Source organism: Pelodiscus sinensis, chromosome 5 (assembly GCF_052426305.1).
Source record: "Pelodiscus sinensis isolate ZL-2025 chromosome 5, ASM5242630v1, whole genome shotgun sequence".
NCBI lineage: Eukaryota > Metazoa > Chordata > Testudines > Trionychidae > Pelodiscus > Pelodiscus sinensis.
This window is the reverse complement of record NC_143056.1, coordinates 44,744,906-44,765,274: the sequence shown is the minus strand read 5'-3', so window position 1 is coordinate 44,765,274 and position 20,369 is coordinate 44,744,906. Positions and strand designations below refer to the sequence as shown.

Genomic DNA, 20,369 nt, shown 5'->3' with positions numbered 1-20,369 from the left:
TCAGTGCAAGAGGCAGTCCTCAGAATTCAGATTAGCATGAAGGTTATTCCAGTCAAACATTCCTACAGCCCACCCCCTCTCCTCCCTTAAAAGGGATTGAATTTCCTTCACAGAGTGAGAGAGAGAGAGAGAGAGAGAGAGAGAGAGAGATTGCGGGCCAGGAAGAGACAGGGCAACTTGTGAGCTCGCTGGTTGAGTGCAGATTTATAATCTGATGGACAGCGGGAGACCCAGCTAACACTCCACTCCCTCTCAGTCAAAGTCATAGCTCCAGGGCAGAGTGAAAGCACTTAGCCTGGGGTTTATTCCTAGAAAAGAAGAGTGGATTTCTGAAGATTTCCTCCTTGTTGCAGAGTTGGGGATCTTGCTTGCAATTGCAACCCTGGATTATGGCCTGGCTGCTTCCCAGAATTTGTTGCCTAAAAATCTTCTGTCAGTCCTCTAAAGAACCCTTCTCTTCTGGACTATCTAGAGCTTGGAGTGGAGGGCCCCTGACTGCATATATGCCAGAAGCTGTAGCATTCCCTGGATCAAGGGACCACCATGGGCTGTACAAAGCATCGGTGGAGCAGGTGGATGCATTCTGGGGCGCTCTAGGAAGAAACCGACTCATATGGATTAATCCTTTTCACTCTGTCCAAGACTGTAACCTACAGCAGGGCCGGGTGTCTTGGTTCCTGGGAGGACAACTGAATGTAGCAGGTAAGCAGGAAACCAGATTCCCCTCTCTCCTGCCCCCCTGTTCTTTGTCCTCTTGGGGAATTTGACTAGTCCCACCATCTTCAGGATGGAGCCTTTTCAGCCTTGTAAATCTATTCGCGGGAAGGCACTAGTGGGGAGGTTCTATAGCAGCAAGAGTCAGCTTTCTGTTTTTAGACACTTTCTTGGAAGTGCACTGGTCTGTCTTTCCCTGCACATGGAAATCTAAGCCAGGAGAGGAATACTCAGAGGAACAGACATCAAAGGGAGAGGAGGGCAAGGGAAGAAAGTGATGAGAGTGTGTCAGAGAGCGAGGGTGTGAGCATGAGATTGCATATGGATGTTGAGCCCCACTTTCCCTGGTGTGTTTGCTCCCAATCTTGTTCTCCTCACACACAAGCCTGGGGTGTGCTACAGTGCCAATCAAACCAACTGTTTCAGATCGCATAAGCTCAACCAGAGGACGCCTGCCAGGAACATTCAGATTGGCTGTGCAAGGGGGTATATGGGAGGTGTGTACAAATGAGATTGGTTGGAGGGAAGTGAGTGAGTCTCATTAGCATGTAGAATAGTGATAGAAATATAGCTGTGTTAGTCTGGTGTAGCTGGTCCTGTATTTTTCATTAGCATGTGAGAGTCTGGCTGGAATCCTTCCTGTCTTAGCATCTATCTATTTACTTTGATCTGCTTAGGTTCAAGTACCCATCCCTCGGATACTTAATGATGCCCTGTCTCACCCCTTCCCCTTCCTTTTTTTCTTTTTGCTTTTTCTCCTCCCTCTCCTTCCCCTCTCCTATTTATTTCAAGTTTTCATATCCCCTACTCATAACTCCGGTCATCTGAAGAAGTGGGCTGTGCCCACGAAAGCTCATGATATCATCTACATATTTTGTTAGTCTGTAAAGTGCTACAGATGATTTGTTGTTTTTTTCTGTAACAGACTAACTTGGCTATCCCCTGAAGCACCATGTGCTGTGAGCCAAGCTGCTCTCACAAGCTGAGTGGCATTGGGTCTGGTCAGCACTAAAAATAATAAGATTTGGGGTGTTTTTTTATTTGCCTTCTGGGACCATGAGGGAGAGACATGTTTTTTTAAAATGAAAGTCTCACATATTGGAGATTTGGCGATCTGCTGCAAGCAACATATGTAGTGAGACTCCCAATAAAACAAGCGTCGGCAACACTGAAAGGCTAGTGCTGTCAAAGGAACCTATTTGCAGCTAATACTTAACACCAAGGTCTTGAGTGCTTGTGGTCATGAAACATCCCACAGAGCTCTACGTACCCCCAGAGTTCTGACCCTACTCCATGTAAGGTGGTTGCATTCTGCTCCCCTATTTTCCTTCTTGCAGAGTTCCTTACTTCCTGTCCCAAACTGTCTCATGGAATGCTACTGTCACTATTTGATGGCTGCCCCATTCCACTACACAGGCAGCTGTGTTTCAGTTGTGGGTGAAGTGTTCTTTGTGGATTGCTTACTCACCACCCAGGGTGGCTGAAAAATGACAGTTAATATGTATGAGGCACAGAGGGCTCTTACAGTTACTTAGGGGGCATTTGCAGATTGCAAGTAAGGATGAGGATGGTCATGGATGTGGCTGGGATGAAGGAGTGGGAGTGGGAATGGGATGGGGGTGGTGCTTCTGACCTGATGGCTGGTGCTAGCAATGGGTTGCTGTTTAATGGGTTGAATAACAGTCAAAATCACAATGTAGCCACCCTGATTGTATTCAGGAACTAGTTGCTAGCACTGGCTTTACTAGAATTGAAAATAGCTGACCCTGTAATGACAGTCAATCTTCTCCTCCAGTGAATTGTCTGGACCGACATGTCCACACAGCTCCAAACAAAGTGGCCCTGATCTGGGAGAAAGATGAACCTGGGAAAGAAGTCCGGATTACATACAGGTCAGTACTTACTTCTGTACTTACCCCATCAAGGGCTTCTGAGCAGGAGAACCAAGCACAGAGGGCTGGTATCATAGAATCATAGAATACTAGGACTGGAAGGGACCTCGAGAGGTCATCGAGACCAGTCCCCTGCCCTCATGGCAGGACCCAGTACTGTCTAGACCATTCCTGATAGAGATTTATCTAACCTATTCTTAAATATCTCTAGAGATGGAGATTCCACAACCTCCCTAGGCAATTTATTCCACTGTTTAACCACCCTTCCTTCATAGGTCATGTTCTCTAGCCCTTTAATCATTCTTGTTGCTCTTCTCTGGACAGCCTCCAATTTCTCCACATCTTTCTTGAAATATGGCACCCAGAACTGGACACAATACTGCAGCTGAGGCCTAATCAGCACAGAGGAGAGCGGAAGAATGACTTCTCGTGTCTTGCTCAGAACACACCTGTTAATGCATCCTAGAATCATGTTGCTGTTTTTTGCAACAGAGTCACACTGTTGACTCATGTTTAGCTTGTGGTCCACTATAACCCCTAGATCCCTTTCTGCCGTACTCCTTCCCAGACAGAAGCTTCCCATTCTGTATGTGTGAAACTGATTGTTCCATCCTAAGTGGAGTACTTTGCATTTTGTCTTTATTTAACTTCATCCTGTTTACCTCAGAGCATTTCTCCAATTTGTCCAGATCATTTTGAATTATGACTCTATCCTCCAAAGCAGTTGCAACCCCTACAAGCTTGGTATCATCTGCAAACTTAATAAGCGTAGTCTGTATGGTTACTTATTTAATGAAGGAACCAGAGTCATTCATCTCCAGCTCTGTAGGGCTCCCAGAAGGGGAGGGAAGGGAAGCCAGCCCTATCTGTCTCAGTTCAGAGGGGCTTCTGGGATAGGAGAGCTTCTAATTTCAAGCTGGTTTCTTTGGACAGAGAATTACTTGAGTTGACCTGCCGCCTGGGAAACACCTTGAAACGACAGGGAGTGAAAAGAGGTGACCGGGTCACCATCTACATGCCCCCGTGCCCTATGGCTGTGGCAAGCATGCTAGCCTGTGCCCGAATAGGAGCCATACACACTGTGGTATTTGCTGGATTCAGCGCTGAGGCTCTAGCTGACAGAATCCGAGATGGTAAGAGCCTTCTTCACAACTGATAGGTGCGCTGTGCAAGCACTGTCCCTTCATCCCACCCTTTTGGAGAACAGTATCATCCCCGGTCAGCTTCAGTGACCAGTGGGGCTGAGAATGTGGTGATTGTGCCTGAAGTTTCCTAGCAAACTCTTCCTGCCCCAGTGTTCTTACTCCTCCAGCCAAGGAGAAGAGAGTGGGCTCAGGAAATGGAGGAAACGTGCAGGCTCTAGGTCACATGCTTAGGTCACACAAGAACATCACCACAACTTCCCACAAACTGTAGCTTCCAAAGCCCTGGAAAATAAAAGCTGCAGCTGGTCAGTCAGCTGAGTGAGGTGAACAGGGTTCACTCATTTGCACTGGTTACCAAGAGCAGGCCTGGAAGGAAGGGGCATAAGATGCAACAGGGGAAGTTCGGGTTCAGAGAAGTTCGGGTTCTAACGTTCACATGCTGCCAAGGGCTGATGCTGGAATCCTGCTCATCAGCGCGGCTCTTTAAGAAGAAACAAACCCTATCAGCCATGGTTAAGGAATCCTGCTACGATGATGCAGGGCAGGGAGGACTAAATATCCCAGTAGAGGGCCTGCCCTGTGGCAAGGCTATTCACTAGCTCTCACTAGAAGCCTCTTCCAGTCCAATGGAGGCTCGGCCTGGCATCATCAAACTCAGTATTTTAAAAATAAGCTTCTAGAGCAGCAGGGTCTGTCAGATGTGGGGCTTGAGTTCTCTGCCCCATCAAAGAGAGAAAAGGCCTGCAGTGCTGCCTCTCATCAGGTTGTACGTGAATTAATGGGTGAATTTCCACCGCAATGGGAAAGAAAGAATTTAAAACTGCTGCACTTATTTTAAAGAGAGGCCTTGAAAGCAAGAGACGGGAGGAGCAAGGAGAGGGAAAAGGCACGTGCTGCAGGGAAGAGTTACATGTGTGTGTAGAACCAGGGGGGCTAGGTTTCATGGTAATGATGGTGGATGGCAAGAGGAGAGAGGGGCAGCTGGCTGTTCATTTTCTTCTCTTTTGTCTTCTTCAGCCCAGTCAGAAACTGTGATCACTGTGAACCAGGGCCTGAGAGGGGGGAAGGTTACTGAGCTGAAGCAGACAGTGGACCAGGCTGTGCGTGTGTGCCCGCTAGTGAAGCGAGTTCTGGTTTCCAAGCGGACTGATCAGAAAGTTCCCATGTCAGAACTGGATGTGCCACTGGAGGAGGTGAGATGTTATGTGGAGCCACCACCAGCTTCCCCCCAGAGCAGCCCAAAGGACTCTGTTTGCATTTAGATGCACAGGGAACATTATTCTGGGAGTAACAGTGTCATAGTCTGACCCAGGCCAGGAACCTTCCCAACAGCAGCTGCCCTGCTCTCCAGAATGAATGAATGAGTTAAAGACGGGAGCTCTTGAACACACTGTATTCTCTGTGTAGCATCAGGGAGTGACAGTACTAACTAGAGCCTACAATAGTCTGGCAAGACCTTGCAAACTATCTGCCCATGTGCCTCAGACCTGCTCTGGAGTACTCCCTCCTATTCCCGCCCTAGGCTCCCCACACAACTTTGTACACCTCATTCCTGGCCTGCAGTACCCCTGCCATTTCAATCTGGATGGGGCCCACAGCTAGGGTTGCCAGTCATCTGGGTTTTGACCAGAACATCCAGATGAAAACAGAGCCTGGTGGCTGCTGACCAGGCCAGTACAAGTCCAGTTGGTGGCATAGCAGGGGTCTGGGGCTTCCTACCTACCCTGGCTCCATGCAGCTTCCAGAAGTGACCACTAGATCCATGCGCTCCTCCCCCTCCCCAGGCACAGGAAGGCTCTGCACGTTGCCCCCAGTCATAGTGCCAGCACCGAAGCACTCAGTGGCCGGAAACTGACCAGAGGGAGCAGTGGGGGCAGTGCCTGTGAGCATAAAGCTAGCATGTGCCTAGGGTTACAGAGACCTGGCGGCCTTTTCCTGGAAGCCACCAGGACTAGGGATGTACATGGGTTAACCATTACAGGTGATGCTTACCGGGTAACTGTTACCCAGGAGCAACCCCTCACCTGTGGCCCATCACAGGCAGAGGGGCTGCTGGCTCCCAGACCACATAGGCTCTAAAGCTCTTATTACAGCTTTGTACACCTGCTGGCTCCGCAGAGCCCACAGCCCTGGGAGAGAGACCTGGGACAGCACATCAGCAGAGAATTTAAATATGCCCCAACTGCAGAATCTTATTACTAGTGATGATGACTGAACCAGAAAGTGCTTGACTCTCAGAACCGAGGGAGAGCTTGTGGTGCCAGCATGGGAAAGAGAAACCATCAGTTTACTTGAACACAGAACACTGGATCTGGCAACAGAGAAGCAATAAAAACTGGTGCCATTTTGATGGTCGCTTGTAATTCTGCATTTTAAGAAGCCAGCTGACTGAAGAGAGGTGTGAGTCTGGGAGTGGGAAGAAATTCAAAGCCTAAGGACAGCCTAGAGGAAGATGCAAAGATAAGACCTGGAGACTAAGGAAATAGAGGAGCATGGGTGGAAATGAGAGCTGAGGTGTTGATGCACAGCTTTCTGTAGGATCTTGGGGCCGAGGAAAATAAATGTAAACCGGATGTAGCTGGTGAAAGAAAGTCATTGCAGGTGTGAAGAGAAGTGGGTGGCATAGCCACAGTGGCAGCAACGATACAGGTATGTACTGGTGAGAATCAGGGGGGGGAAGTGGTGAAGCCAAAGAGGCAGAGGCTGTAGCAGCCAAAAGAGAATTGGCCAAGGCTTTAGCCATGAGGAAGCAGAGAAAGGGATGGACTTGAGACATGTAGAATTCAAGAGCCTAAAGGTGTGGAGAGTGATTAGGATCTGGTTTGCTAGAGAGTTGTCCTGGCCTCCACAATGCTGTTCAGGCAGTGTTGGCTCATCATTGGGCAGCGGAGGAATAATCCCCTGGTTTTAGTACATGACTAGTGAAATGTGAGGTCAGAGAGTGGGAAGAACGGAGGAAAATCCGGGGGCTGTGAGGAGATCCTGGAGCTCCATGGAGTGCCCAGTGTGAGAATTTCTCTGATTTGTGTCACAGGAAATGATGAAAGAGGATGTATATTGTGAGCCAGCAGTCATGGAGAGTGAAGACTTGCTGTTCCTTCTCTACACATCTGGCAGTACTGGCAAACCCAAAGGGCTGGTCCATTCACAGGCTGGATACCTGCTGTACACAGCCATCACCCACAAGGTAAAAAGACCTAGTCACAGAACTTTCTGGTAAAGGCATAGAAGCAGCAGAACTGCCAACCTCCTGATGCCAAGACTACATCTCTACCACCTAAGCTAAAGCACAATCTGTTATTAGGGGGTCCAGCTGTTGGTGGGCAAGATGGTTACCAGGAATGGAGCAGGACAGGACAGGCAACAGAGGGCCCAGTGCATGTGCTAGAACAGTCAGTTATTCATTACTTAGGCTATGTCTACACTACAGAGTTTTTCTAGGGAACGTGTCTGCTTTTTCGGAACAGTTTCGGAAAAGGGGGCATGGTCTTTTGGAAGCCCTGTGTTCCTCTTTTTATAAGGACTAAGGGCTCTTCTGAAAGAGGAGGTTTTTTCCCACATTTCGCCCTGTGTAGATGGGCCAAGTGTCAGAAAAGTCTCTTTAAAAAAAAAAAAGCGGAAAAAGGTACCCAAATTGCAGGTCGTGTATCTTTTTCCAGAAAAAGATTTCAGTGTAGACATAGCCTTACAGTAACAACCAGAGGTCCCAGGTAGACCTGGGTGCCATGTTGTGCTGGGCGCTGCTCTAGCATTCAGGAAGAGACGGTCTGTCAAGGCTGTTCCCCACTCTGGTACTTTTAGTGCAGAGAGTGGGGACCTGTAAGAGATCTTAAAAATATCCTGCCATTATAGGCTTCTGCTTAAAAACTCCCCAAGGTCACAGATGCCCTGATCTTGGTTGATACACTGCCACCATCCAAATGCAATAATAATACATAATAATAAATAATAATAATAATTTTGGGGAGAACCCAGGAAGACGCACTTGGGAATTTCTTCCTGTGGGGTAATCCCAAGCTCTTTAATCCTTCTTCAGGCTGGAGCCTGAAAACAAACTGTAATTTCTTAATAGCAGACCTTCAGTCTCAGGTATGTACACTCAGAACCTCCTGCTTTCAAGGACACAGGAATCAGATCATAGTCTTAAAAAGGTGATTTTATTAACAAAACAAAGACAATGTATTTGGTAAAGCCAATCAGTTCAGGGAGAGAGTTCCACCCTCAGAGAAAAGCATTGCTCAGACTACCCGTCACTTTAGCCCAGTTGATGGAGAAAAAGGAAATGGCAGCTATTGTCCAGACATACTCCCAGCCTTTTCCTTCTGTGCATAAGCTCTGTTGCTGTTTAGCCAGCAATTTAGCCCTTCTCCTCAAGAGAGCCCATAGAGCACTAACAGCAGAGTAGGATCCATAACTCAGTGGAGCAGAGGTAGCTTTGGGAAGAGGAAGCCCCTAAAACAGACAGCTATGTCCTGAATTTAAGTCCTGTCATTAGAGTGTCTGTAGGTGAGCCCTCTGAAGGTGCATCTTCAGTTGGGGAACTTCCCTACCCCTCACCCCACAGCAGCAAGTCTCAGAGGAGTACAGAGTCAGGCTTATGCTATGCCACTAAAACTATCTATGTAGAGATTCCCATGCAGGCTCTGAGGCCCACCCTTTTCCCTGGACTTCAGAGCCTAAGTGAGAATGTCTGTCCGGCTATTTCTAGTGCTGTAGCATGAGCACCGTGTACCTGCAGAGCGAGGAGCTGAGAATCACTGCTGTGGGGTTGGGTTTTTGTTGTATAGATGTGAAAGAGCAGGAGCCAAAGCTGCTGGGAGCTTACATGGTGAGCCACTCTTGTGTTCCTAGACAGCGCAGGACTGGACTGCAGAAGAGTCCCCCATAGGAATTGGGGAAAGGCCCATTGCTTGGGACAGCTCACTAAACAAAGTGCTTCCAAACGCCACCCTTCTGGCTTCTCATGAGACAAGCCCCTTTCTAAACACCTCATCTTGTGCTTTTTAGCCAGGGGCAAGCTCTCCACCTGTACTTGTTCCAGGGCCCTTTACACTGCCACCCGGCCCTTGTGCCAGAGGGCTCTAGTCCTGGCTTTGTTGCCTCCAATGTTCCTGTGAAGCCAGAGCTGGTAATTTAATTCTGAAATACCCTGTGTGCTTGGGGAGGAACATGTGGAAATAAAGGAGCCTGTGATTTCACACAGAGCAAAGCAATGTGTTTAACCCTCACTAGACCCCAGGGTTAGTGCAGTTGTCCTGTTGGCCACTGGACTCTGTGTAGCTACTGACTGGCAATACTGGAGCAGCTCACGAGGATGGAAAGCGAAAGCAGGGGATGTTGTCCCAGGACTGGAATGTGGGAAGCAGGCATCTTTGTCTGATTCCAGCACATGGCCACGTAAGCTCCAGCAGCTCTGGAAAGCCTGGCCAGAGCTGGAATGAATTCCTACTAGTTTTTCCCAGATGGGTTCGGCAAGCTGCTGCTGTTTTAATACTGTTACTTTAAACAGACATTAGCACAGAGGACAGCAAGTTTCCATTACAAACACTCCAATACTTCTCTCACCCCTGGAATCCTCATCTGTCAGCCTCCTGTCAGTGGGGCCCACTTTGCGGGGAGCTGCTGGAGCACTGCTACAGCAAATCTAATGGCAGCTAAGGGACAAGAGGCTTTTAAAATATTGTTGAAAATGGAAGGTCTCATAGCAATGGCTAAGAAACAAAGGGCTTCCAAGAGACGTTTTACTAGGAAACTTGCTTGGTGTTAAATACACGGGAAATGGATTAAGAGGAGCCAGGCCCAAGTAAAATAGATGTTTCACTCTGCTCTCCAGTTACTCTAGGATAGTTTGTCCTCCCTCCTACTCCAGCATGGCATTCAATGAAATGGGAGGATGGGAAAAATAGCACCGTCTGAACTCTGGCTATGTCTAGACTGCAGAGTTATATCTGAAAAAGATATGCAAACTGCAATTTGTGTATCTTTTTCCACTTTTTTTTTAAAGAGGATTTTCCAAAATTTGGCCTGTCTACACAGGGCCACATTTTGGAAAAACAACCTCTTTTGGCACATCCCTTATTCTTCATACAATGAGGAATACGGGGATTCCGAAAGAACGCGTCCGCTTTTTCGGAAACTGTTCTGAAAAAGTGGACACATTCCTTGGATGTGGCAGAGCTTTTTTGGGATACAGCTACAACTCTTGCTTTTTTTTTTTTGCAGTACGTGTTTGATTACCACGATGGGGACATCTTTGGCTGTGTGGCAGATATTGGTTGGATCACAGGGCACAGTTACGTGGTATATGGGCCTCTGTGCAATGGAGGTACCACAGTCCTTTTTGAGAGTACTCCAGTGTACCCTAATCCTGGTAAGTAATATGGAGGTTCAGAAGAGAAGGGATGGGCAAGCGGAAGAAGCGGTCAGGATGGGAGAATCAAGGATTCTTCAAAAATGCTCAGCAGCCATTCTGCCAGAACTGTAACAAGTGATTGTGAAAGTATGAATGTAACCCTGCTCTGAAATCTCTGGTATGCAGGGAAGCAACTTTGGACTCCTTCCATCATGACATGAGCTGAGTGCCTTAGTGGAGCTGAAGAACAGACTGAATTCCTCAGGGGAGGTGGTAGGGAAACATCTTATTCATAGGTGGAGCAGTAAGAAGAGCAAGTCTCTCCTGTGCTCCATGTTTGAGGAGTCCCCTCCACGAGCCAGGGTCCTGAGGGGGATGCTAGCTATGCTCTTCCCTGCAGCAGAGAGCTGTGGAGATGGCTCTCAAGGAAGGAAAGGGCCATTGCTTCCCATGGGGTTTACCCTGAGCTAGTTTGGTCTGGCTGAGATTGCCATGGCACTGTTATAGCAGGGGTATGAAAGCAAGGTGACTACTGAAATCAGGCTGGATTAGGGATGTAAAACCCTGTTTAATTGGCTAGCTGGTAAAGTAAAACATATTGTTTAACTGGTTAACCAATTAAAGGGGGAGTGAGCAGAGGGGGTGGAACACCAGCTCCCTGAAGGCAGAGGCTGCTCCAGCCTGACCAGAGCAACCCCTGCCTGGAGCTGTCTGTCTGCAGCAGGCCCTCCTGTAGGGGTTGGGGCAGCCACCTGCCGGTGGCAGGCAGGGAACTGCTCCAGCCCCACTGGTTAACCTTAACAAGGGCTTAGGATGGATGAGCTAATTCTAGAGGTAACTGGCCCAACTTCCCATTCTAGGGCGCTACTGGGAAACAGTGGAGAGATTACGAATTAATCAGTTCTATGGAGCACCCACAGCAATTCGCCTGCTGCTGAGATACGGGGATGAGTGGGTAAAGAGATACGACCGATCTTCCCTCAAGATCCTTGGATCAGGTTGGTACCAGCTGATGGTTATGGGCTGACCACACCATCACTCATTCCATTTAATAGTGGGCTGGATTAGAGGTGTTTGTTGGTTCAATACCTCACAGTGAGAGAATACACCACCAAGGAGACAGTCTAGTGGTTGGCTCGGATCCATAACCTTGATGAAGTCAAGATACTGGAAGGCAGAAAAGGCGAGATTTTTCTGAATTGGCCCTTAAAGCACAATTTATCTACCTATCCCCTTGCAGTGGGAGAGCCCATCAACACAGAAGCATGGGAGTGGTACTTCAACGTGGTTGGTGATGCACGGTGCCCAGTAGTTGACACATGGTGGCAAACTGGTAAGAAGCAAAGACGACCCCTCGCCTCCCATTCCAGGCCCCCAAGCAGTTCCCCAGGCATCTCCCCATCTTAGGAGGCATAATGCCCATCTGGGGTAATTATTATTTAGACATTACCAGGGAGTCTCTTGGACCCACCACAGGACAGGATTTAAAATTAGCCTGGAGAATAGGCTGTTGTGTGCAGCCCAGCACTGGCCTAGATGAGCAAGACTTTTCATCCCCCGTTAATCTTTTCCAGCCACTTCCAGACAGCAGAGAGCCTTGCCTACAGGTACCCCTGCCTGGGCATAGAAGCAGCAGCATCCCCTCACCACCACAGCACCAGTAACCAAGCAAGGCTTAGGGGGAAGATGGATTTCATAGCAGTGGTCCATGGCTTTCACTTTGGTTTCATTTCATGGGTGTCACCATTTCATTTGTCTCAGAAACAGGCGGCATCTGTATCTCTCCCCGTCCCTCCAGCCCCGGAGACGAGATTCTTGCAGGCATGGCCATGAGACCGCTCTTTGGGATCAGCCCCGCCCTCCTGGATGACAAGGTAATTTACAAACATGATTCCAGAGGTTCTCTTAGCCCATGTTCCCATGCTGTCCCCTCCAGTAGTAGAGGAGCTGGAAGGAGAGGACCTGGAAGTTGCATCCCACCTCTGCCCCCAAGATCTTGCCCAACTCCCTACGGATCCTCCTGTTTTGAGGAACTGTGACAAGGGAGCTGGTAGTAACCTCGTGCCATCTCAGCCTGTGCTCCTGCACTGTTCACTACAGCGCTCTGTCCTGAGGGGAGCTCAGAGGCACGCCTCAGAAATGCTACAAAGGGTTTTTCTGGGACAGGGCTCCAGCTCCTCAGTAACTGAATGGAAGCCATGCTAGACTTACAGCCAAAGCTGTGGCTACATGCCAGTGCTCAGGGAGCCTGCAATGCACTAAGGGAAGCAGATCTGGAGAAGGACACAGATCAGGCTGGGCCTTGGTGAGAACTGGCTTCTCTCAGATGCAGTGGACCAATCCCAGATGTTAAGCAGCAGAATAAGCTATATCAGCTGATGTGTGAACTGGATCCTGCCCCACGGCTCTCCATGTCTTTTCTAGTCAGAAGGATGTGGCCAATAGAACTAGACCAAGTCTGGAGTCCCTCAGTCCCAGCCATGACAAAGGGTATTATTTTCCAGGGAAATGTCCTAACAGAGAACAATGTCTCTGGAGCCCTCTGCATCTCTCAAGCCTGGCCAGGAATGGCACGGACCATTTACAATGACCACAAGAGATTTCTGGAGACCTACTTGATGCCTTACCCAGGTATGATCTGCAGGGAAGGACAAAGGAAGATAAACAACTGATCACTGATTGGAGACTGCGTACTTCCAGAGCCACATGTATGGTTAATGGAACACGGGAGATCTGGATTAAATTCCTGGCTCTAACACAAACTCACAGGAACACTTTGGATAAATTACTTCAGTTCTCTGCACCTCACAGTTCCCCATTTATAAAACAGCACTTTATAAAGATAGCACTTCCTTCTTTCCTTCCTTCTCCTGTCTCATCTGTTTGGAGCATAAGCTCCTTGGCTCAGGGTCAGGAGCTTACTATGTATATACAGCATCCAGCACTGACACACACAACCTAGGCTAGTGAGTGGGCTGCATGAGCGGCCCCCTCAACTCAGCAAGCTGCAAGATGGTTTCCTGTGATAGAGTAGTTTTGCTTGCGTACCTAGAATTTGTGGGGTGTGACAATTGAACGTGGCAGCACTTTGAGTGAGTGCAGAGGGAGTACATGGCTTTCACTGTTGTGAGCAATCAGCACACACCTCTCTTCACTAAGGATGTTAAAATGCGGTTGACTAGAGTAGTTGATGGAATTTCCATTGGCTACTCAACAGGCACTTCAGCATTCCTCCTTTGAAATGTACAAGAGCCCCAGCAGGAGCTGACCCTGGGCTCGAGGTGACGCTGCCGCTTTGAAACATCACCTCGGCGTTTCAAAGGGGCAGCGCCACACAGCTGAGCTAGGGATCAGATGTGCAGCGCTGCCCCGGGATCAGCTATGAGCGCTGCCCCTTTGAAATGCCAAGGTGACATTCAAAAGGACAGCGCTACCCTTTGAAGTATTCCCTCTCCCCCCTGGCCACTTTGCTGCCTCTGATAGAGGTAGCATGGGGGGGGGGGGGAAGGGTCAACTAACTATCCGATAAGCATTGCTAATCGGATAGTCAACTGGTCAACTAGTCTTTAACATCCATACTCTTCACATGCCTTTGCTTTGTGTGGGTGTCACTTGTCAGGGGAAAAAAAGACATGGACAAAAACTTACAGAATCTGGCAACCCTGTGCATTGACAACTGTAAAAAACAAAAACAAAAACCCAACCAACTCATGGGCCACATGTAGAACCCCAATGAGCTGCATGAGGCCTTCTGGCCACAGGTTGCTCACCACAGATCTAGCACAATGGGGCCCTGATCACAGCAGGGACCACCAATTACTTCTGTAATAGACATAATAATGTCAGTGCCTGTAGTCACGAGAGAAGGGAAGAGAAATGTCTCCTTAGCCTGGAGGGTTATACTGTGGCAGCTCTCCTAGGCTTGTGGGAATGGGACTGCTCCAGCAAGGGAGAAAAGCACCCCAGAATTGAGGGACAGGGAATGCCTCTGGTCTGTAGGGCTAGGAACTAATAGGAAGCCATGAGGCTTACTGGGGTCCTGGAAGTCCCTTTGAGGTGAGTTTGGGGAGAGGGGCACAGCATACTAGGGGGTGGTTTGATGTGGGAAGGAATGTACCTAGGCCATGGAGGTACTGGGAAGAGTGTGCAGCTCTCCTGATTCTGATCACCCCAGGATTTTTCTTCACCGGAGATGGAGCCTATCGTACTAGCCAAGGATATTACCAGCTCACAGGGCGTCTGGACGATGTCATCAATGTCAGCGGGCACAGGCTGGGCACTGCTGAGCTGGAAGACATTGTGGTAAGAGGCTTGGGAAGAAGGAAGTGACAAACATTTGACCCTGAGCTTATGCACAAGTACAAAAAGCTGAGATGGGGAGAGCCTCTTCAGGAGCCAAGGAGGCACCCAGGGGTCTCTGAACAAAGCAGCCATGAAACAGTGAGTGAACATAGCACCTTGCAGTCATGCCAGAGTTTTCCACTCCAGCAAGAGGCCCTGTAGAGAATGGGACAGGAGCTCTGTCTGGAGCAGATAGGGAAGAAGGGGCAGTTCACAACACTACAGCTCCCACACTGATTTCCAACCAACTCTATGCTGCCCAGGTGGGATAGTGATCACAACATGCAGCCATGATTGCTGAAGCCTCTCACAAGGACTCCCCAGCACGAATTTCCATCAAGCTGGAGACAGCTAGGAGCATGTCAGATGCCTTGCTGCTCCCCAGCTCCATATCTGAGACCTTACCTTCTATCTAAGGGTGTGTCTAAACTACATCCCTCTGTCGAAAGAGGGATGTAGCCTAAACATACCCTAAGAGCTGCACTATGCCAAGTTCCACTTTTCCTCAGCAGTATCAGACTAGATGGCAACGTATTAATCTCCAGTATCTCAATTAAGCTGTTCTAACCTCCTTCCTTGCTGGCTCTAACCTTGCACACAAGGGAGCAATAAAGATTAATTTGGGGCTCAGGCTATTGCTACGTGATCCCTAAAGATTCAGCGCATCCTGCAAATGTAGGGGATCATCTGAACCTTGGAGGCCCCCATGGTTATGAGATTAGAGTGCTCTGTGGGGCAGACGTGCCCCGGGCTTGTGAATAGGGACTACCCACTGAGGTCTTGTGGGAGTAAGCCCAGAGCTGAAAGGGGAAGCAGGGCATCAGACCTCTTACCTGCCACAGTAGTGTATGGGGAAGTAGGAAAAGGGCACAGAGGCCACCTTGGGAGCTCCCCATCTCTTTCTGCCTTGCAGCTGACTGCACCAGGCTAGTGCGTGGCAGGACAGGCTCCAGCCAGCTTGTCAGGACTGCTGATGTGACATACAGACCTGTTTTGTTCCAGAATCGGCACGGAGCAGTGGCAGAGTCAGCTGTGATTGGATTCCCTCATGAGATCAAAGGAGAAGGTGAGGGCCTCTGATTCCGCTATCTCAATAAGGTACCTCTCAGATGCTAGGGCTAGTGTGTGTGTGTGTGGGGCGGGGGGTGGCTGCATAGTTGACTTGTACAGGGGAGTGAAGATGCAGGAACCACACACAGCATGTATGGGACACACCAGAATGGGGTAGTAGTCACCGCAAGAGCCACATGGCTTTGGGCTGCAAGCCTCTGGTAACCTTACACCATGGGGGGGGGGAGAGAGGGTTACAGCTTCAGGAAGCAGTACAATGGCTTTGATGAGGGAAGAGTGTTGATCAGAGATTCACTCAGGTCACAGACACCATTTCAGCCCCCACAGTACTTCAGGCGACATCTCAGCCAGCTGCACTGCTTAGCCCTGCACAGCTCCCGTTACCATGGCTTGTGGCATGGATGAGTAACTCCATCTTTTCCCAGGAGCTTACGTGTTCATTGTGCTGAAGAAGGGCACGGGCATCTCTCAGGAAAGGTTGAGCAATGAACTCAAGGAGCTGGTCTCAAAAAAGATTGCAAAATACGCAGCCCCTGAATACATTCAGGTAAGAGCCCACAGGCCTGTCCCTGCCCGTACTGTATGCCCCCAACCCTGTCCCAACAGCACAGCAGATGCCCCTTTCCCATGTTCCTAGCCCCAGATAGTACTGCTTAATGCTCCAGCCCTTACTCTGATCCTTTCTGCCGCAGGTCACAAAGCGGCTACCCAAGACCCGGTCAGGTAAGATCATGCGCCGTGTCCTGAAGAAGATTGTAGAGGACAAGGCAGATGAACTTGGAGATCTGACAACCTTAGATGACCATGAGACCGTGGAGGAGATCATCAAGGGGCACAAGCGCCTTCTGCAGGAGGCACGGGGCCAGTAACCTGAGTGCAGAGACTCTCCACTCCCCTCTCTCTTCACCCCTTCCTTCTCCCACATCAAATCAGGGACTGAGCCTAGAAAAAGTCAAATCACCAGGCACCAGTAATTCAGCTGAGATCGACCTTTATTTTTCACACTGGCACTGAAAAGTCTTGGACTACAACGCCAAAGCAGACAGCTCTTCTGCGATGAGGCTATGTCTAAGGAAATCAGAGGGGGTGAGGAAGAGAGCCCTGCTTCCTCCCTGAGGAAGAGGATAGAAGCATCTGGATAACAAGGAAGGAGGCAGACGGTGGAAGTTGGTTAACCCCAGATTAGAGGCCTCTCTTCAGCACAGCTCCCAGCTCCAGCATAGAACATTACTCCTCCATGCTTTTCCTGCAGCTGCTCCAAATCCACTGCCACAGCACAGGGTATGTGGGCAAGGGAGGGGTCCATGCAGGACAGGGCTGGCATTAGGGAAAATGGCACCCTGAGTGAATTTGTATTTTTGCCACCCTTTCTTTGAGTTTGAGAGCAGCAGCATAGGGCACAGGGTGTAAGGACCAAATGCCAGCTTGGCTGCACAGAGAGAAGTTTGGGCCCAGGAGCTTCCATAGCCCAAACACCCTTGCCCAGCTAGAAGGAGAAGAGAGGGAGGGTGCATAGTTACTCTCCATGCCCACAAGAAGGATGGACCCAGGGGTTGGCCCACTGGCTCTACAGGGATAAGCCCTGCTGCTTGCACTTCCTGGCAAGGCTGGCAGCTCCAGGGAGCACTGCCCGCACCCTGCCCAGCTGGCCAGGGCTCCAGCCACACTTGCACTTACCCAACATTGGCAGTTCAGGCCCACCAGCTTGTAGCACTCAGACGCCTCCCCCAGCCCCAATGTCTTAGGCAGTCCTCCACAGAGCCCACCCCCTAAAGCCAGCGCTGGTGCAGGGTGACTGGATGAGGCAGCTGCTGTCTGGCACCAACTTGAGCTGCTTGATGAATGGTGCCACACAACCCATGCAACCAGGCCCTGGATTTTAATGCAAAATGATTCTAGTGAGGTCCAGCAACGTGCTGAACAGAACGAGGAGACACGGGTCCCATCCATCCAGACAGGTCCCAGTGTCTCAGACCCAGATCATCAGGATCCCTGTGGTGATCTGAGCCAGCATCACACTCCAGTCAAATGTGGGCAGCCCTGGCTCTGCCTTTGCACAGAACCTGATGCCTTCTCCTGGCGCCCTGGTATTCCCCCACTCCAGTGAAAGTTATCCCCTCTCAAAGGAGCAAGAAACGGGCTCCTTTCACTCCCCCACCACGACAGGCAGGAAGAGGAGATCAGATGCCAGGGGAATGGTTTGGGGAGAAGCTCCCTCTGGGAGGGACAAAGGCCTTCACTCTCTGTGGCATCCAGCACCAGAAGCAGTTTGGACAACAGGCAGAAAGGAAATACTCAGTCCTGGGTCCTTCAGTAAAATCTAGAACTACCCCCTTCTCCCTGCATACTTAGTAGCTTCTGGTGGCTCTGCAATTCCACTTCCACTGATCAGGTATCTCCTGTGGAGCAGGTAGTTTCTGCAGCAGCTGGGTAATTAACCAGTCCCAATCCTCAGTATTTTTTTCAGCATCCCTCATTGGCTGGGAGCCGCCTCACTCCTTCCGTTCTTGTTAGTTCCCATCTTCCTCTTCCAGAGAGTTTCAAAATCCAGCTGTGAAACTAAATCAGTAACATACATCTGAGTGCCATGGCTTCAAAGGGTGACCCTCTTCCTCCCCAGGATCTGGCCCCTGCACACTCAAGGCTCTCTCTCCTCTTCCCTGCCCAGCTTCACACCACCCATCCACCAACAACATATGCCTCTGCCATTCATCCACCTGCCCTTCTTGCCCAGTTCATTTCCACATGCAGTCCAGGAGTTTGCAGGCCCCTGTGCTGAGCACAAGTCTGCCATTCTCCATCTCACCTTTTCTAGGCTGGTGCGATGTCCCACACTGATGAGTGTCATCCCCAGCCGAGTACAGGTGCAGTATAGCTCATTCTCCACCTCCTCTGTCAAGGCACTGGTGGCTTCATCCAACACTGAGAGCAAAGCAGAAAGCCCCATCAACATGACACTACCCAGGAGGACTGCAACCAGTCAGGGAATCTCTGCCCAAGTACTACTCAACTTTGGAAGCCCCAAGGGCCACAATGATACTCTCAGCATATGCCAAGGGCCACAACTTAAATGTGGTTGTATATACATGCAAATATATGCCAATAGCTTCTTTCACACTGACGGGCATGAATACAAAGATTAAGGCAAAACTATACATACACAGGCCCCATTTAAGTCAGTTCTGCTGATATTATTAAAATGCAATATTTACCCAATTTCCACCCATATGACAGCACTTTTAATGAGCAATGACAGTCCAGGGATTTAACTACTAAACCGCATAGCGACAGAAGACCATCACATTGACTACTTTTTTGTTTTGGCTTCACAACAATCCAGGAATTTAACTACTAAAACACGTATCAACCCAAACCACACCGTAAACCCAAATCACAACGAAGGCCGCAAACAAACGGGCTGCGGGCCACATGCGGACCACGTGTTGAGTAGCCCTGCTCTACCCTACAGGTGTGAATTTTGGAATGAGCAATTGCTGAGACCCTTGCTCACATGCTGCATGGGGCAGTCAAGTCTGAAACCTCCATCGAGGGACTCTTAGGCAAACTACAAAAGGTACCAGAGAAGTGGGGCAGGGATCTTTGGGAACTGGGACCAGCAGTGAACAAAGCTACTATCTGCTGAAGGGCAAACCTGGTCTTCCCAACAAGACTCCTACTCCAGCCAAAATGACGCAGCTCACATGGGTACCTCCTTCCATCGCAGCCAGATGCCAGTATCATTGAAGGTTTCTTAAGGAAAGGCAAACCTCAAATACCTTGAGATCTAGAGTAGCGTCCCCTATGAGAAAGCCTCCAGGGCTAGAGACATTGGGGAAGTTAGAAACTCAGACCCGTTCACTCCATCACAAGCTGGCCCTGGCAAGGTTTCTGGATTCAGCTACAAAACTGATGGAACAGACTCGAAATGTTGTGGTTCTTTCACTTAAATTAAAAAGGAAGGGATTTAATTAATACTATGGTCCTAGAGTCCCGGGGGTACTTGGTTAGAGATTAAACTCAATTTATTTTACAGACTACATGAGTTTTAGTTTTCAATATGGCAAAGATTTCTGTGCTGGTGGCAGAGGTTGTGAGGAAACTAGTTACCAGGGCTGGTGACTGGGGATGGTGCTGTGAGCATTTCCACTGGTGATTCATGTTAGCAGAAACATCCAGCTCAACAAACAAGGCGTCTGCCAAATACATTAGGATTTTTAGGTTTCAGAATCAACACCCAGAAGTGATGAATGGGACCTATCACAGAAGTGCGAGGGTAGAAGCGACTTCAGGAGGCCAGCTAGTCCAGCTCCTTGTGCTGAAGCGAGACCATATAAACCTAGGACATCCACACATGTTTGTCTGTCTAATCTAAAATACTGTCAGTCACACGATTCACCAATAAGCCTGGGCTTATCAGTTCATCCTACCAACTACATGCAACCCTAGGTTGGGGGATGAGGTGGGGGGCAGCTCTCTGCATGTACCAGCTTTTGCAGGCCCCATCCCCCACCCCTGCACAGAGGCAGCAGAGTGGGTGGGGGCAGAAGGGAGCCAGTGCTCAGAGGGATCTGGCTTAAAAGCTGGCTTCCACCTTCTGCTGCCTCTATCAGAGGCTGGGGGGGGGGGGGGGGGGGAGGAGTAAAGGGGGGAGGTGGGAATAGGCAGGAGTACTGGCTCCCCCCTGCATGTAAACATGTAACTGCTAACATTTCCAGCAGTTACACAAACAACAGTTAACATTAAGGATGTTAAATATCGGTTAATTGAATAGTGGATTAACCTCATGAATTTTTATCTGTTAGCGAACTATTCTATAGTCCCCAGGCACGGGGCTAGCAGCCAGTGTGCTCCTGC

General features: G+C 49.5%; 2 protein-coding genes across 6 annotated transcripts in view; one reads left to right on the top strand and one right to left on the bottom strand.

Moving 5' to 3' along the window:
- Positions 1–133: 133 nt before the first annotated feature.
- Positions 134–19,552, top strand: LOC102447912 (acetyl-coenzyme A synthetase 2-like, mitochondrial). Its single transcript, XM_006117739.5, has 14 exons — positions 134–702; positions 2,510–2,606; positions 3,540–3,739; positions 4,769–4,944; positions 6,786–6,938; positions 9,974–10,121; positions 10,964–11,101; positions 11,344–11,436; positions 11,865–11,977; positions 12,608–12,734; positions 14,278–14,405; positions 15,447–15,510; positions 15,941–16,062; positions 16,208–19,552. Exons 1-14 carry the CDS (start codon positions 390–392, stop codon positions 16,382–16,384), a joined length of 2,049 nt encoding a protein of 682 aa, XP_006117801.2. The 5' UTR covers positions 134–389; the 3' UTR covers positions 16,385–19,552.
- The window catches only part of ABCD4 (ATP binding cassette subfamily D member 4), a 30,760-nt gene continuing 26,880 nt past the window's right edge, over positions 16,490–20,369 (bottom strand). For 4 of the 5 annotated variants that reach the window (XM_089778436.1, XM_089778437.1, XM_075926874.2 and 1 more), the window contains one exon: positions 16,490–18,437. In XM_089778436.1, coding sequence (XP_089634562.1) covers positions 18,154–18,437 — 284 coding nt within the window. In that variant the 3' untranslated portion in view covers positions 16,490–18,153. The remainder of the gene's footprint in view (positions 18,438–20,369) is intronic. The other variant, XM_075926877.2, reaches the window with a different exon arrangement.

What these genes read in the sequence shown, in the direction of transcription:
- LOC102447912 (XM_006117739.5), top strand. Translation starts at nt 390, where the DNA reads ATGGCCTGGCTGCTTCCCAGAATTTGTTGCCTAAAAATCTTCTGTCAG. An exon ending in TGGATGTGCCACTGGAGGAG is followed by an intron (nt 4,945 to 6,785) that starts GTGAGATGTTAT and finishes TTTGTGTCACAG; the next exon opens with GAAATGATGAAAGAGGATGT. An exon ending in TCATGAGATCAAAGGAGAAG is followed by an intron (nt 15,511 to 15,940) that starts GTGAGGGCCTCT and finishes ATCTTTTCCCAG; the next exon opens with GAGCTTACGTGTTCATTGTG.